The sequence below is a fragment of the Salmo salar genome, chromosome 18 (assembly GCF_965601325.2).
Source record: "Salmo salar chromosome 18, fSalSal1, whole genome shotgun sequence".
Lineage (NCBI taxonomy): Eukaryota > Metazoa > Chordata > Actinopteri > Salmoniformes > Salmonidae > Salmo > Salmo salar.
Window position 1 is genome coordinate 92,186,161 of NC_138308.1, and position 17,500 is coordinate 92,203,660.

At 50.9% G+C, this 17,500-nt stretch overlaps 1 protein-coding gene across 6 annotated transcripts in view; it reads left to right on the forward strand.

The window, feature by feature from the left end:
- Nucleotides 1-17,500, forward strand: part of mark2b (MAP/microtubule affinity-regulating kinase 2b) — a 148,229-nt gene that overhangs the window by 48,779 nt on the left and 81,950 nt on the right. For all 6 annotated transcript variants that reach the window (XM_082965307.1, XM_082965309.1, XM_082965305.1 and 3 more), the window contains exons 4-11: nucleotides 2,041-2,089; nucleotides 2,981-3,046; nucleotides 3,542-3,612; nucleotides 3,729-3,785; nucleotides 11,542-11,778; nucleotides 15,407-15,526; nucleotides 16,392-16,491; nucleotides 16,568-16,680. In XM_082965307.1, the coding sequence (XP_082821433.1) occupies nucleotides 2,041-2,089; nucleotides 2,981-3,046; nucleotides 3,542-3,612; nucleotides 3,729-3,785; nucleotides 11,542-11,778; nucleotides 15,407-15,526; nucleotides 16,392-16,491; nucleotides 16,568-16,680 (813 nt within the window). The remainder of the gene's footprint in view (nucleotides 1-2,040; nucleotides 2,090-2,980; nucleotides 3,047-3,541; nucleotides 3,613-3,728; nucleotides 3,786-11,541; nucleotides 11,779-15,406; nucleotides 15,527-16,391; nucleotides 16,492-16,567; nucleotides 16,681-17,500) is intronic.

The window sequence follows — 17,500 nt, forward strand, 5'->3', positions numbered from 1 at the left end:
GCTCTCTCTCTCGCTCTCTTCCCCGCTCTCTCTCTCGCTCTCTCTCGCGCTCTCTCTCCTCGCTCGTCTCTCTCGCTCTCTCTGCGCTCTCTCGCTCGCTCTCTCTCTCGTCTCTCTCTCTCTCTCGCTCTCTTCCGCGCTCTCTCTCTCTCTCTCTCTTCCGCTCTCGCGCTCTCTCTCGCTCTCTCTCACGCTCTCTCTCTCGCTCTCTCTCTCGCTCTCTCTCTCGCTCTCTCGTCTCTCGCTCTCTCTCCTCCTCGCTCTCTTCCGCGCTCTCTCTCTCGCTCGCTCTCTCGCTCTCTCTCTCGCTCTCTCTCTCGCGCTCGCTCTCTGTCCGCGCTCTCTCTCTCGCTCTCTCTCTCTCTCGCTCTCTCTCTCGCTCTCTCTCCTCTCTCGCTCTCCTCTCGCTCGCTCTCTCTCTCTCTCGCTCTCTTCCGCGCTCGCTCTCTCTCCTCTCTCGCTCTCTCTCTCGCTCTCGCTCTCTCTCGCTCTCTCTCTCTCTCGCTCTCTCTCTCGCTCGCTCTCGCTCTCGCTCTCTCGCTCTCTCTCCTCTCTCGCTCTCTCTGTCGCTCTCTCTCTCTCTCGCGCTCTCTCTCGCTCTCTCGCTCTCTTCCGCGCTCTCTCTCGCTCTCTCTCTCGCTCTCTCTCGCTCTCTCTCTCGCTCTCTCTCTCTCGCTCTCTCTCTCGCTCTCTCTCTCGCTCTCTCTCTCTCGCTCTCTCGCTCTCTCTCTCGCTCGCTCTCTCTCGCGCTCTCTCTCTCGCTCGTCTCTCTCTCGCTCTCTTCCGCGCTCGCTCTCTCGCTCTCTCTCTCGCTCTCTTCCGCTCTCTCTCTCGCTCTCTTCTCTCGCTCTCTTCCGCGCTCGCTCTCTCGCTCTTTCTCTCGCTCTCTTCCGCGCTCGCTCTCTCGCTCTCTCTCTCGCTCTCTTCCGCGCTCTCTCTCTCTCTCGCTCTCTCTCTCTCTCTCGCTCTCTCTCTCGCTCTCTCTCTCGCTCTCTTCCGCGCTCTCTCTCGCTCTCTCTCTCGCTCTCTTCCCGCTCGCTCTCTCGCTCTCTTCGCTCGCTCTCTCGCTCTCTCTCTCGCTCTTTCCTCGCTCGCTCTCTCGCTCGCTCGCTCTCTCTCTCGCTCTCTTCCGCGCTCTCTCTCTCGCTCTCTCTCTCGCTCTCTTCCGCGCTCGCTCTCTCGCTCTCTCTCTCGCTCGCTCTCTCCGCGCTCGCTCTCTCGCTCTCTCTCTCGCTCTCTTCCGCGCTCTGCTCTCTCGCTCTCTCTCTCGCTCTCTCTCTCGCTCTCTCTCTCGTCTCTCGCTCTCTCTCGCTCTCTCTCTCGCTCTCTCTCTCGCTCTCTTCCGCGCTCTCTCTCGCTCTTCTCTCGCTCTCTTCCCGCTGCTCTCTCGCTCTCTTCCGCCTCCTCTCTCGCTCTCTCTCTCTCTCTCGCTCTCTTCCCGCTCTCTCTCTCGCTCTCTTCCGCGCTCTCTCCTCTCGCTCTCTTCCGCGCTCGCTCTCTTCCGCGCTCGCTCTCTTCCGCGCCTCGCTCTCTTCCGCGCTCGCTCTCTTCCGCGCTCGCTCTCTTCCGCGCTCGCTCTCTCCGCTCTCGCTCTCTCCGCTCGCTCTCTCTCTCGCTCGCTCTCTCGCTCTCTGCTCTCTCTCTCGCTCTCTTCCGCGCTCTCTCTCTCGCTCTCTTCCGCGCTCGCTCTCTTCCGCGCTCGCTCTCTTCCGCGCTCGCTCTCTTCCGCGCTCGCTCTCTTCCGCGCTCGCTCTCTTCCGCGCTCGCTCTCTTCCGCTCTCGCTCTCCTCTCCGCGCTCGCTCTCTCTCTCGCTCGCCTCGCTCTCTCTCTCGCTCTCTCTCTCGCTCTCTCTCTCGCTCTCTCCATCCATTTCTCTCTGGTGGTCTAGATCTCAGAGAGACCTAATTACAGGAAACCAGCCTTAATTACATTTCATGAGGGGACTACAGGGATCCCCTGTAGCAGAGTATGATATGAGATAGATATATACACACACACCACACACACACACGGATGACTATCTTCTCTGTCCTCTTCAGCTCTTCCGAGAAGTGAGAATCATGAAGCTGTTGAATCATCCTAACATAGGTGAGTTGACTCAATTATTAGTGATCCTGTCACAGTCAAGTGAATCTGAATCATGAGTCATTTGTCATCCTGTCATAGACAAGTGAATCTGAATCAAGAATCATTTCAAGTCAATGAACTGGAATCACGCTAAAGAATGTTGAACCAAGCTATGCTGCTACAGGTGATTGAATCTAAATAATTATCCCTTTTTCTCCCTCTCCTCCCTCCTCCCCCCTCTCCCTCCTCCCCTCTCTCCCTCCTCCCCTCTCTCCCTCCTCCCCTCTCTCCCTCCTCCCTCCTCCCCCCTCTCCCTCCTCCCCTCTCCCTCCTCCCCTCTCCCCCCTCCCTCCTCCCCCCTCTCCCTCCTCCCCCCTCTCCCTCCTCACCCCTCTCCCTCCTCCCCCCTCTCCCTCCCACCAACGCTCTCCCTCCTCCCCGCTCTCCCTCCTCCCTCCTCCCTCTCTCCCTCCTCCCCCCTCTCCCTCCTCCCCCCTCTCCCTGCTCTCCCTCCTCCCCCTCTCTCCCTCCTCCCCCCTCTCTCCCTCCTCCCCTCTCTCCCTCCTCCCTCTCTCCCTCCTCCCCTCTCTCCCTCCTCCCCCCTCTCTCCCTCCTCCCTCCTCTCCCCTCTCCCTCCTCCCCTCTCTCCCTCCTCCCCTCTCTCCCTCCTCCCCCCTCTCCCTCCTCCCCTCTCTCCCTGCTCCCCCCTCCCCTCTCTCCCTCCTCCCCCCTCTCCCTCCTCCTCCCCTCTCTCCCTCCTCCCCTCTCTCCCTCTCTCCTCCTCCTCTCCTCCCTCCTCCTCCCTCCTCCCCCCTCTCCCTCCCACCAACGCTCTCCCTCCTCCCCCCTCTCCCTCCTCCCCTCTCTCCCTCCTCCCCCCTCTCCCTCCCACCAACGCTCTCCCTTCAACAGTGAAGTTATTTGAAGTGATTGAGACAGAGAAGACATTGTATCTGGTCATGGAGTATGCCAGTGGAGGTGAGTGGTGCCCGCGTCAAAAATACTTCCCGAGTCATCTGTGTGCAACAGTTAAATCATTCCCCCTTTGACCTTAAAATTATGTTTCACTATTTGATAGTTAAATCCTTCCTCTCCTCCTATCATCCCTCTCCCCCCTCGCTCCTCTCCTCTCCCCCCTCGCTCCTCTCCTCTCCCCCCTCGCTCCTCTCCTCTCCCCCCTCGCTCCTCTCCTCTCCCCCCTCGCTCCTCCTCCCCCCTCGCTCTCCTCCCCCCTCGCTCTCCTCCCCCTCGCTCCTTTCCTCTCCCCCTCTCTCCTCTCCCCTCTCTCTCCTCTCCCCTCTCTCTCCTCTCCTCTCTCTCCTCTCCTCTCCCCTCTCTCCTCCCCCCCTCTCTCCTTTCCTCTCCCCCTCTCCCCTCTCTCTCCTCTCCTCTCCCCCCTCTCCCCCCTCTCCTCTCCCCCCTCTCCCCCCCCCCCCCCCCCCCCCCCCCTCTCTCCTCTCCTCTACCCTCCAGGGGAGGTGTTTGATTACCTGGTCGCTCATGGGAGGATGAAAGAAAAGGAGGCACGTGCCAAATTCAGACAGGTGAGGAGCGAGAGTGTGTGTGTGAATGAGAGAGATGGGGTTTATTTGCTTCCCCCTCTTTCTCTCACTTGTTCTTTCCTCCTCCCCATTCTCATCCTTCTCTCATCCCTGTATAGATTGTGTCAGCGGTCCAGTACTGTCACCAGAAGTGTATTGTCCACAGAGATCTGAAGGTGAGACTCTCCCTCTACACACTATAGCGTGTGTGTGTGTGTGTGTGTGTGTGTGTGTGGTGTATGTGTGTGTGTGTGTGTGTGCTAGTTGTCACCCAGCTGACTTGTTAACATTTACACACACACACACACAAATACTGTACACACACACCGTTATTTCACTGTTACGCATCCTAACCCTAAAGCTCCACTGAGTCAACAAAGCCAGAGTTTGTAGCTTCCAGCCAGGACTACGGGCTGGGGGCTACGGGCTGGGGGCTACGGGCTGGGGGCTACGGGCTGGGGGCAACGGGCTGGGGGCAACGGGCTGGGGGCAACGGGCTGGGGGCTGGGGGCTATGGGCTGGGGGCTATGGGCTGGGGGCTATGGGCTGGTGGCTATGGCCGGAAGAGCTTGAACTATGACCTTTACACAGGCCCCTAACAGTTACTCACCCATCGGTGTCTGTGTGTTCAGAGTTGTCTCTTGTCTGATGATGTCATTGTGTTCTATTTCACGCTGAGCGCTGGCGCAGAGAACACCTACCTGTTGCTAGGCAACACAGCCTTCTCTGCTCCTCGCTCGGCCATGTATAGTTAAAAGCTATAATGCTCTGCATTGTAGTCGGCAGTGGTGGAAAAGTACTCGATTTATCATACTTGTGTAAAAGATACCTTAATAGAAAATGACTCAAGTGAAAGTCACCCTGTAAAATACTACTTGAGTGAAAGTCTAAAGGTATTTGGTTTTAAAAATACTTAAGTATCAAAAGTAAATGAAATTGCTAAAATGTACTTAAGTATAAAAAGTAAAAGTATAAATCATTTAACGCCAACATTCAGACATAATTTACAGACTAAGCATTTGTGTTTAGTGAGTCCTCCAGATCAGAGGCAGTATGATAACCAGGGATGTTCTCTGTTTAGTGAGTCCACCAGATCAGAGGCAGTAGGGATGACCAGGGATGTTCTCTGTTTAGTGAGTCCTCCAGATCAGAGGCAGTATGATAACCAGGGATGTTCTCTGTTTAGTGAGTCCTCCAGATCAGAGGCAGTAGGGATGACCAGGGATGTTCTCTGTTTAGTGAGTCCACCAGATCAGAGGCAGTAGGGATGACCAGGGATGTTCTCTGTTTAGTGAGTCCTCCAGATCAGAGGCAGTAGGGATGACCAGGGATGTTCTCTGTTTAGTGAGTCCACCAGATCAGAGGCAGTATGATAACCAGGTATGTTCTCTTGATAAGTGTGATTTGGATCATTTTCTGTCATAATGTATGTAAAAAAAAAAGTAGATTTATTTTCTTTAGGAATGTAGTGAAGTAAAAGTTGGCAAAAATATAAATTGTAAAGTACAGTTACCCCCAAATAACTACTTAAGTAGTACTTTAAAGTATTTTTACCTAAGTACTTTACGCCACTGGTAGTCAGTCTTAACCACAGATCTAGGATCAGGTTAATTGAGTCACATTCTTAACCCTAATCATTATGGAAATCTTAATATCTGACCCTAAATCAGAGGCTAAATTACCCTAGTCCATATCCTATCCATCCTATCAGTGGCAACAAGACTGAGTTGGAAATAGCACTAACAGATCTGGGACCAGGCTAACTGGCTAGAGCACTAACAGATCTGGGACCAGGCTGACTGGCTAGAGCACTAACTGATCTGGGACCAGGCTGACTGGTTAGAGCACTAACAGATCTGGGACCAGGCTAACTGGCTAGAGCACTAAAAGATCTGGGACCAGGCTGACTGGCTAGAGCACAAACTGATCTGGGACCAGGCTGACTGGCTAGAGCACAAACTGATCTGGGACCAGGCTGACTGGCTAGAGCACAAACTGATCTGGGACCAGGCTGACTGGCTAGAGCACAAACAGATCTGGGACCAGGCTGACTGGCTAGAGCACTAACAGATCTGGGACCAGGCTGACTGGCTAGAGCACTAACAGATCTGGGACCAGGCTGACTGGCTAGAGCACTAACTGATCTGGGACCAGGCTGACTGGCTAGAGCACTAACAGATCTGGGACCAGGCTGACTGGCTAGAGCACTAACTGATCTGGGACCAGGCTGACTGGTTAGAGCACTAACAGATCTGGGACCAGGCTAACTGGCTAGAGCACTAAAAGATCTGGGACCAGGCTGACTGGCTAGAGCACAAACTGATCTGGGACCAGGCTAACTGGCTAGAGCACAAACTGATCTGGGACCAGGCTGACTGGCTAGAGCACAAACTGATCTGGGACCAGGCTGACTGGCTAGAGCACAAACTGATCTGGGACCAGGCTATTGGGTGTGACTAACACATTTCAATTATCGCGTGACCACAGATTATCCACTATATTAACCAGATACTCAAGTAGCGGCTCTAACAATGAAAATGTCTTCAAAAATGTTGGGGTGGCAGGTAGCCTAGTGGTTAGAGCAGGTAGCCTAGTGGTTAGAGCAGGTAGCCTAGTGGTTAGAGCAGGTAGCCTAGTGGTTAGAGCGGGTAGCCTAGTGGTTAGAGCGGGTAGCCTAGTGGTTAGAGCGGGTAGCCTAGTGGTTAGAGCGGGTAGCCTAGTGGTTAGAGCGGGTAGCCTAGTGGTTAGAGCGGGTAGCCTAGTGGTTAGAGCGGGTAGCCTAGTGGTTAGAGCGGGTAGCCTAGTGATTAGAGCAGGTAGCCTAGTGGTTAGAGCGTTGGGCCAGTAAGTGAAAGGTTGCTGGGATCGAGTCCCCGAGTTGACAAGGTCAAAATCTGTCGTTCTGCCCCTGAACAAGGCAGTTAACCCACTGTTCCTAGGCCGTCATTGTAAATAACAATTTGTTCTTAACTGACTTGCCTCGTTAAATAAAAATGGAAGGCAGTCAGCCTGGGTACCTATCCCCAGGGCTTGGCATTCAGGTAAATTTGATAGTGGCACACCGGGCCAGTACCAAGTGAAAATTACTGGCCCAAATTAGAAAAACAAATGCCCCAAAAAAGTCACAGGATGGCAAGTAATGCACACAGAATTTAATTAGTGAATGGTTTAATTTACAGTCTAAAAAAAATCATGTGATTTTTAGTGTTTATAAACGCAGTCTAATTGTGTGAATTTTACAGTGAATAGGCCTACTGTTTATGCATTTACATTTACTTTATGCAGTTACTTATTTTATTGTTATGCCAGACACTCAAGATTGTAAAACGTTGCCAGTTGCACAAAAATTGGCGTTGAGAAATGAATCATAATGCACTGGAAAGCTGAGATCCTCCTCTTTTCAATAATTACCATCAAAACTGTTGTATTTTCCCGAGATTACATTTAGGAATGTTACGCAGTGACATAGCTCATAAACAGCTTCGGGAATTAAAATAGTTTTTTTTAAACCAATTATATAGGCCTAGACTACAGAATAGCATTATTACAATATACATTTTTTATTTAACTTCTTACGGCTGAAATCCCGGTAACGGGATCGATATGACAACAGCCAGTGAAAGTGCATGGCGCCAAATTCAAAACAACAGAAATCTCATAATTAAAATTCCTCAACCATACAAGTATTATACACCATTTTAAAGATAAACTTCTCGTTAATCCAACCACAGTGTCCGATTTCAAAAAGGCTTTACAGCGAAAGCACACCAAACGATTATGTTAGGTCAGCAACTAGTCACAGAAAAACAGCTATTTTTCCAGTGAAAGAGAGGAGTCACAAAAAGCAGAAATAGAGATAAAATTCATCACTAACCTTTGATGATCTTCATCAGATGACACTCATAGGACTTCATGTTACACAATACATATGTTTTGTTCAATAAAGTTCATATTTATATCCAAAAATCCCATTAATGTTTTGCCTCCAAAACCTCCGGTGATTTTGCAGAGAGCCACATCAATTTACAGAAATACTCATCATAAACTTTGATAAAAGATACAAGTGTTATGCATAGGATTATAGATAAACTTCTCCTTAATGCAACCGCTGTGTCAGATTTCAAAAAAGCTTTACGGCGAAAGCAAACTTTGCAATAATCTGAGTACAGCGGCCAGACACCAAAACAAGCCATACAGATACCCATCATTTTGGAGTCAACAGAAGTCACAAATAGTGTTATAAATATTCACTTACCTTTGATGATCTTCATCGGAATGCACTCCCAGGAATCCCAGTTCCACCATAAATGTTTGTTTTGTTTCGATAAAGTTCATCTTTATGTCCAAATACCTCCTTTTTATAAGCGCTTTCAGTCCAGCATTCCAAATGCACTGTGCTCGCACAGTAAGTTCAGACGAAAAGTCAAAAAAGTTATATTACAGTTCTTAGAAACATGTCAAATGATGTATAGAATCAATCTTTAGGATGTTTTTATCATAAATCTTCCATAAACTTCCAACCTGACAATTCCTTTGTCTTCAGAAATGAAAAGGAACACAGCTAACTCTCACGGCAGCACGCACGATTGAGCTCATGTCATTTTCTCAGTCATCTGATTCCAAGACCTCTTATTCTCTCCCCATTCACAGTGGAAGCATGAAACAACATTCTGAAGACTGTTGACATCTAGTGGAAGCCTTTGGAAGTGCAAAATGACCCCACAGACACTGGATTGGCAATCACTTGAAAAACTACAAACCTCAGATTTCCACACTTCCTGGTTGGATTTTTTCTCAGGTTTTTGCCTGCCATATGAGTTCTGTTATACTCACAGACATCATTCAAACAGTTTTAGAAACTTCAGAGTGTTTTCTATCCAAATCTACTAATAATATGCATATCTTTGCTCCTGGGCCTGGGTAGCAGGCAGTTTACTCTGGGCACCTTCTTCGTCCAAGCTACTCAATACTGCCACCCATCCATAAGAAGTTAACCAACAAGTAAATTTGTGTAAATAATGTTCATGTCTGGACAAGAAAGCAGCTCCATAGTGTAGGACTATGTATCTCTTTGTTAATGATATTGTTGTGTCTGATATGAAAAAAGACTGAAAATAGTTAGAAAATGTACTGGCCCAAGCGGACCGTATGATAGGTTGATTACCTGGCCCAAGCGGACCGTATGATAGGTTGATTACCTGGCCCAAGCGGACCGTATGATAGGTTGATTACCTGGCCCAAGCGGACCGTATGATAGGTTGATTACCTGGCCCAAGCGGGCCGTATGATAGGTTGATTACCTGGCCCAAGCGGGCCGTATGATAGGTTGATTACCTGGCCCAAGCGGACCGTATGATAGGTTGATTACCTGGCCCAAGCGGACCGTATGATAGGTTGATTACCTGGCCCAAGCGGGCCGTATGAAATGTTGATTACCTGGCCCAGTGAGCTCGGCAAATGCCAAGCCCTACGGTCTCTTTTAGCTGGTCCACTCCCTGAACTCAATGTCATGTGGCAAAGAAAAAAACGGCACCTGCTGGAGAAGACAGATTTTGGGCTCAGTTTTTCCTCTGGCTTCAACTCTCTGGTGTGACTCAGTTATCCCTCTGGCTTCAACTCTCTGGTGTGACTCAGTTATCCCTCTGGTTTCAACTCTCTGGTGTGACTCAGTTATCCCTCTGGTTTCAACTCTCTGGTGTGACTCAGTTATCCCTCTGGTTTCAACTCTCTGGTGTGACTCAGTTATCCCTCTGGCTTCAACTCTCTGGTGTGACTCAGTTATCCCTCTGGTTTCAACTCTCTGTGGCTCAGTTATCCCTCTGGTTTCAACTCTCTAATGTGACTCAGTTATCCCTCTGGTTTCAACTCTCTGGTGTGGCTCAGTTATCCCTCTGGTTTCAACTCTCTGGTGTGACTCAGTTATCCCTCTGGTTTCAACTCTCTGGTGTGACTCAGTTATCCCTCTGGTTTCAACTCTCTGGTGTGACTCAGTTATCCCTCTGGTTTCAACTCTCTGGTGTGACTCAGTTATCCCTCTGGTTTCAACTCTCTGGTGTGACTCAGTTATCCCTCTGGTTTCAACTCTCTGGTGTGGCTCAGTTATCCCTCTGGCTTCAACTCTCTGGTGTGACTCAGTTATCCCTCTGGTTTCAACTCTCTATTGTGACTCAGTTATCCCTCTGGTTTCAACTCTCTGGTGTGGCTCAGTTATCCCTCTGGCTTCAACTCTCTATTGTGACTCAGTTATCCCTCTGGTTTCAACTCTCTGGTGTGGCTCAGTTATCCCTCTGGCTTCAACTCTCTGGTGTGACTCAGTTATCCCTCTGGTTTCAACTCTCTATTGTGACTCAGTTATCCCTCTGGCTTCAACTCTCTATTGTGACTCAGTTATCCCTCTGGTTTCAACTCTCTGGTGTGACTCAGTTATCCCTCTGGCTTCAACTCTCTGGTGTGACTCAGTTATCCCTCTGGTTTCAACTCTCTGGTGTGGCTCAGTTATCCTTCTGGTGTGACTCACAAATGTCAGTTAAGTACTTTAGCTCCCGCCTTGGGCCAATCGGTGTGATTTGGTAAATCCCAGATCTCTATGGCAAGACACATCATTCACCCAAGTTTCGCAAAATCGGGCCAGTGCTGTCTGAGAATTCGCGTGCCACCGATCCACAGTCCCTTCCCCAATTTCACCGTGGGGGACAACAAACGGATCTGGGACCAGGCTAACTGGCATCAAACGGATCTGGGACCAGGCTAACTGGCATCAAACGGATCTGGGACCAGGCTAACTGGCATCAAACGGATCTGGGACCAGGCTAACTGGCATCAAACGGATCTGGGACCAGGCTAACTGGCATCAAACGGATCTGGGACCAGGCTAACTGCCAACTTGTCTGCTCTTTGTTTGATGTTTGGACTCTTTCGCTTCCTTTTTAGAAAATAGCAAACACAAAGTTTGCGTAGGGAACGAGAGAATAAAAAGGTTACTGAGTGCATCTTTGTCTGCCCCTTCTCCTCTCTCTCTCCTCTCTGTCTCTCCTCCCTCAACTCCTCTCTGTCTCTCCTCTGTCTCTCCCCTCTCCATTCTCCCCCCTCAACTCCTCTCTGTCTCTCCTCTGTCTCTCCCCTCTCCATTCTCCCCCCTCAACTCCTCTCTGTCTCTCCTCTGTCTCTCCCCTCTCCATTCCCCCCCTCAACTCCTCTCTGTCTCTCCTCTGTCTCTCCCCTCTCCATTCTCCCCCCTCAACTCCTCTCTGTCTCTCCTCTCTCTATTCTCCCCCCCTCAACTCCTCTCTGTCTCTCCTCTGTCTCTCCCCCCTCAACTCCTCTCTGTCTCTCCTCTGTCTCTCCTCTCTCTATTCTCCCCCCTCAACTCCTCTCTGTCTCTCCTCCCTCAACTCCTCTCTGTCTCTCCTCTGTCTCTCCCCTCTCCATTCCCCCCCTCAACTCCTCTCTGTCTCTCCTCTGTCTCTCCTCTCTCTATTCTCCCCCCTCAACTCCTCTCTGTCTCTCCTCCCTCAACTCCTCTCTGTCTCTCCTCTGTCTCTCCCCTCTCCATTCCCCCCCTCAACTCCTCTCTGTCTCTCCTCTGTCTCTCCTCTCTCTATTCTACCCCCTCAACTCCTCTCTGTCTCTCCCCTCTCTATTCTCCCCCCTCAACTCCTCTCTGTCTCTCCTCTGTCTCTCCCCCCTCAACTCCTCTCTCTCTCCTCTCTGTCTCTCCTCTGTCTCTCCCCTCTCCATTCCCCCCCCCCCTCAACTCCTCTCTGTCTCTCCCCCCTCAACTCCTCTCTGTCTCTCCTCTGTCTCTCCCCTCTCCATTCTCCCCCCTCAACTCCTCTCTGTCTCTCCCCTCTCTATTCTCCCCCCTCAACTCCTCTCTGTCTCTCCTCTGTCTCTCCCCCCTCAACTCCTCTCTGTCTCTCCTCTCCCCACCAGGCTGAGAACCTACTCCTGGACTCTGACATGAACATCAAGATAGCAGACTTTGGCTTCAGTAATGAGTTTGTAATGGGCAGTAAGCTGGACACGTTCTGCGGCTCTCCTCCCTACGCCGCCCCAGAGCTGTTCCAGGGGAAGAAGTACGACGGACCAGAGGTGGACGTCTGGAGCCTGGGGGTCATCCTGTACACGCTGGTGTCAGGGTCGCTGCCCTTCGATGGACAGAACCTCAAGGTGTGTGAGATGGTGACATAGAGGGGTGTGTGTGTGTGAGAGGGATGGTGACATAGAGAGGGGGTGTGTGTGTGAGAGGGATGGTGACATAGAGGGGTGTGTGTGTGAGAGGGATGGTGACATAGAGGGGTGTGTGTGTGTGTGTGAGAGGGATGGTGACATAGAGAGGGGTGTGTGTGTGAGAGGGATGGTGACATAGAGAGGGGTGTGTGTGTGAGAGGGATGGTGACATAGAGAGGGGTGTGTGTGTGAGAGGGATGGTGACATAGAGAGGGGTGTGTGTGTGAGAGGGATGGTGACATAGAGAGGGGTGTGTGTGTGAGAGGGATGGTGACATAGAGAGGGGTGTGTGTGTGAGAGGGATGGTGACATAGAGAGGGGTGTGTGTGTGAGAGGGATGGTGACATAGAGAGGGGTGTGTGTGTGTGAGAGGGATGGTGACATAGAGAGGGGTGTGTGTGTGAGAGGGATGGTGACATAGAGGGGTGTGTGTGTGTGAGAGGGATGGTGACATAGAGAGGGGTGTGTGTGTGAGAGGGATGGTGACATAGAGAGGGGTGTGTGTGTGAGAGGGATGGTGACATAGAGAGGGGGTGTGTGTGAGAGGGATGGTGACATAGAGAGGGGGTGTGTGAGAGGGATGGTGACATAGAGAGGGGTGTGTGAGATGGTAACATAGAGAGGGGTGTGTGAGATGGTGACATAGAGAGGGGTGTGTGAGATGGTGACATAGAGAGGGGTGTGTGGAGGGATGGTGACATAGAGAGGGGTGTGTGTGTGTGAGAGGGATGGTGACATAGAGAGGGGTGTGTGTGTGTGAGAGGGATGGTGACATAGAGAGGGGTGTGTGTGTGAGAGGGATGGTGACATAGAGAGGGGTGTGTGAGATGGTGACATAGAGAGGGGTGTGTGAGATGGTAACATAGAGAGGGGTGTGTGAGATGGTGACATAGAGAGGGGTGTGTGAGATGGTAACATAGAGAGGGGTGTGTGAGATGGTAACATAGAGAGGGGTGTGTGAGATGGTGACATAGAGAGGGGTGTGTGAGATGGTAACATAGAGAGGGGTGTGTGAGATGGTGACATAGAGAGGGGTGTGTGAGATGGTGACATAGAGAGGGGTGTGTGAGATGGTGACATAGAGAGGGGTGTGTGAGATGGTGACATAGAGAGGGGTGTGTGTGTGTGTGTGAGATCTTGAGATTTGATAAAGACTGTATTCTGTTCTACAGACTGACCTCTAACCCTTAACCCCTGACCTCGTACCCCTAATCGCTCCTCTGTCTCCGCCTATATGAGTTGAGGGGGAAATACTCATAGAGAATGACAGAGGCCTCTAGTGGCCAAAAGGCAGTATTACCATGGGCAGCGCCACTGAGAACTTCCACCATTTTAATGTAGTCAACTGGGAGGGTCTTCCAACTTCATTGGTTGGAGTCATGTTCAACCGGGTCATCAGGAGGGATCAGCCAATCGTGAAGAAGAAAATGTACTACTTTAAAATCGAGATAGCACAGGCAGCGCCATTGAGGCTGTCACAGACCCTATAATGGCACAGAAAGAAGAGGAGTCCTCTATCTATCTCTATGGAAGTACCGTATTCCGTTCTACATGTCTACAGACTGACCTCTCCCATCTCTCTCCCCCTATAGGAGTTGAGAGAGCGCGTGTTGAGGGGGAAGTACCGTATTCCGTTCTACATGTCTACAGACTGACCTCTGACCTCTCTCTCCCCCTATAGGAGTTGAGAGAGCGCGTGTTGAGGGGGAAGTACCGTATTCCGTTCTACATGTCTACAGACTGACCTCTGACCTCTCCCATCTCTCTCCCCCTATAGGAGTTGAGAGAGCGCGTGTTGAGGGGGAAATACCGTATTCCGTTCTACATGTCTACAGACTGACCTCTGACCTCTCCCATCTCTCTCCCCCTATAGGAGTTGAGAGAGCGCGTGTTGAGGGGGAAGTACCGTATTCCGTTCTACATGTCTACAGACTGACCTCTGACCTCTCTCTCCCCCCTATAGGAGTTGAGAGAGCGCGTGTTGAGGGGGAAGTACCGTATTCCGTTCTACATGTCTACAGACTGACCTCTGACCTCTCTCTCCCCCTATAGGAGTTGAGAGAGCGCGTGTTGAGGGGGAAGTACCGTATTCCGTTCTACATGTCTACAGACTGACCTCTGACCTCTCTCTCCCCCTATAGGAGTTGAGAGAGCGCGTGTTGAGGGGGAAATACCGTATTCCGTTCTACATGTCTACAGACTGACCTCTGACCTCTCCCATCTCTCTCCCCCTATAGGAGTTGAGAGAGCGCGTGTTGAGGGGGAAGTACCGTATTCCGTTCTACATGTCTACAGACTGACCTCTGACCTCTCTCTCCCCCCTATAGGAGTTGAGAGAGCGCGTGTTGAGGGGGAAGTACCGTATTCCGTTCTACATGTCTACAGACTGACCTCTGACCTCTCTCTCCCCCTATAGGAGTTGAGAGAGCGCGTGTTGAGGGGGAAATACCGTATTCCGTTCTACATGTCTACAGACTGACCTCTGACCTCTCCCATCTCTCTCCCCCTATAGGAGTTGAGAGAGCGCGTGTTGAGGGGGAAATACCGTATTCCGTTCTACATGTCTACAGACTGACCTCTGACCTCTCCCATCTCTCTCCCCCTATAGGAGTTGAGAGAGCGCGTGTTGAGGGGGAAATACCGTATTCCGTTCTACATGTCTACAGACTGACCTCTGACCTCTCCCATCTCTCTCCCCCTATAGGAGTTGAGAGAGCGCGTGTTGAGGGGGAAATACCGTATTCCGTTCTACATGTCTACAGACTGACCTCTGACCTCTCCCATCTCTCTCCCCCTATAGGAGTTGAGAGAGCGCGTGTTGAGGGGGAAATACCGTATTCCGTTCTACATGTCTACAGACTGACCTCTGACCTCTCCCATCTCTCTCCCCCTATAGGAGTTGAGAGAGCGTGTGTTGAGGGGGAAATACCGTATTCCGTTCTACATGTCTACAGACTGACCTCTGACCTCTCCCATCTCTCTCCCCCTATAGGAGTTGAGAGAGCGCGTGTTGAGGGGGAAATACCGTATTCCGTTCTACATGTCTACAGACTGACCTCTGACCTCTCCCATCTCTCTCCCCCTATAGGAGTTGAGAGAGCGCGTGTTGAGGGGGAAATACCGTATTCCGTTCTACATGTCTACAGACTGACCTCTGACCTCTCCCATCTCTCTCCCCCTATAGGAGTTGAGAGAGCGCGTGTTGAGGGGGAAATACCGTATTCCGTTCTACATGTCTACAGACTGACCTCTGACCTCTCCCATCTCTCTCCCCCTATAGGAGTTGAGAGAGCGCGTGTTGAGGGGGAAATACCGTATTCCGTTCTACATGTCTACAGACTGACCTCTGACCTCTCCCATCTCTCTCCCCCTATAGGAGTTGAGAGAGCGTGTGTTGAGGGGGAAATACCGTATTCCGTTCTACATGTCTACAGACTGACCTCTGACCTCTCCCATCTCTCTCCCCCTATAGGAGTTGAGAGAGCGCGTGTTGAGGGGGAAATACCGTATTCCGTTCTACATGTCTACAGACTGACCTCTGACCTCTCCCATCTCTCTCCCCCTATAGGAGTTGAGAGAGCGTGTGTTGAGGGGGAAATACCGTATTCCGTTCTACATGTCTACAGACTGTGAAAACCTACTGAAGAAGTTCCTGATCCTCAACCCCACCAAGAGAGGCAGCCTGGAGGTCAGTCAGTCACCTTTAACCCCTGACCTCTGTGACCATTCACCTTTCACCCCTGACATGTCACCTGGCTATAAAATGTTTCCTAACCTGAATATTTAAATACTTCCTGTTTTCTTTGTGTGAGCTACAGTTGTCCCTCTCTGTTCCCCCTCTCCCTCTTTTCTACATTATACCCTTTACTCACTTCGCCTCCTCTCCTCTACCTCTCTTCCTTTCCTCTGACCTCTCCTCCCCCCGCCTCTCTTCTCTTCCTCTCTTCCCCCGCCCCTCTTCCTCTCCTCTCTTCTTCTCCTACTCCTCTTCTCTTCCTCTCCTCTTCCTCTCCTCCCTTCTTCTCTCTCCTCCTCCTCTTCTCCTCCTCTCCTCCTCTCTCCTCTTCCTCTTCTCTTCTCTTCCTCTCCTCCCTTTTTCTCTCTCCTCCTCCTCTCTCCTACTCCTCTTTCTCTCCTCTTCCTCTCCTCCCTTCTTCTCTCTCCTCCTCCTCTTCTCCTCCTTTCCTCCTCTCTCCTCTTCTCTTCCTCTCCTCCCTTTTTCTCTCTCCTACTCCTCTTCCTCTCCTCTTCCTCTCCTCCCTTCTTCTCTCTCCTCCTCCTCTTCTCCTCCTCTCCTCCTCTCTCCTCTTCCTCTTCTCTTCCTCTCCTCCCTTTTTCTCTCTCCTCCTCCTCTCTCCTACTCCTCTTCCTCTTCTCTTCCTCTCCTCCCTTTTTCTCTCTCCTCCTCCTCTCTCCTACTCCTCTTCCTCTCCTCTTCCTCTCCTCCCTTCTTCTCTCTCCTCCTCCTCTCCTCCTCTCTCCTCTTCCTCCTCTTCTCCTCCTCTCTCCTCTTCTCTTCCTCTCCTCCTCTCCTCCCCTCTTCCCCCCAGCAGCAGATAATGAAGGATAGGTGGATGAATGTGGGTCATGAAGAGGAGGAATTGAAACCGTACATAGAACCAATGCCTGACTACAAGGACCCCAAGAGAACAGGTACCATCCTCAGATATCTCTCATACATTTCTACCCTCGTATGTACTGTATAATACTAATGTGTGTGTGTGAATAGAGATCATGATTCAGATGGGTTACTCCATGGAGGAGGTGCAGGACTCGCTGGTCAACCAGAAATACAACGAAGTCATGGCCACGTATCTACTACTGGACTACACCAACCACGAGGTGTGTACACACACACACATACACTACTACTGGACTACACCAACCACGAGGTGTGTCACACACACACACTACTACTGGACTACACCAACCACGAGGTACACAGATACACACTACTACTGGACTACACCAACCACGAGGTGTGTACACACACACACACACACACACACTACTACTGGACTACACCAACCACGAGGTACACAGATACACACTACTAGTGGACTACACAAACCACGAGGTGTGTACACACACACACACACATACACACTACTACTGGACTACACAAACCACGAGGTGTGTACACACACACACACACTACTAGTGGACTACACAAACCACGAGGTGTGTACACACACACACACTACTAGTGGACTACACAAACCACGAGGTGTGTACACACACACACACACACACACACACTACTAGTGGACTACACCAACCACGAGGTGTGTACACACACACACACACTACTACTGGACTACACCAACCACGAGGTACACACACACACACTACTACTGGACTACACCAACCACGAGGTACACAGATACACACTACTACTGGACTACACCAACCACGAGGTGTGTACACACACACACACACACACACTACTACTGGACTACACCAACCACGAGGTACACAGATACACACTACTAGTGGACTACACAAACCACGAGGTGTGTCACACACACACACACACACACACACACACACACTACTACTGGACTACACAAACCACGAGGTGTGTACACACACCACACACACACACTACTAGTGGACTACACAAACCACGAGGTGTGTACACACACACACACTACTAGTGGAC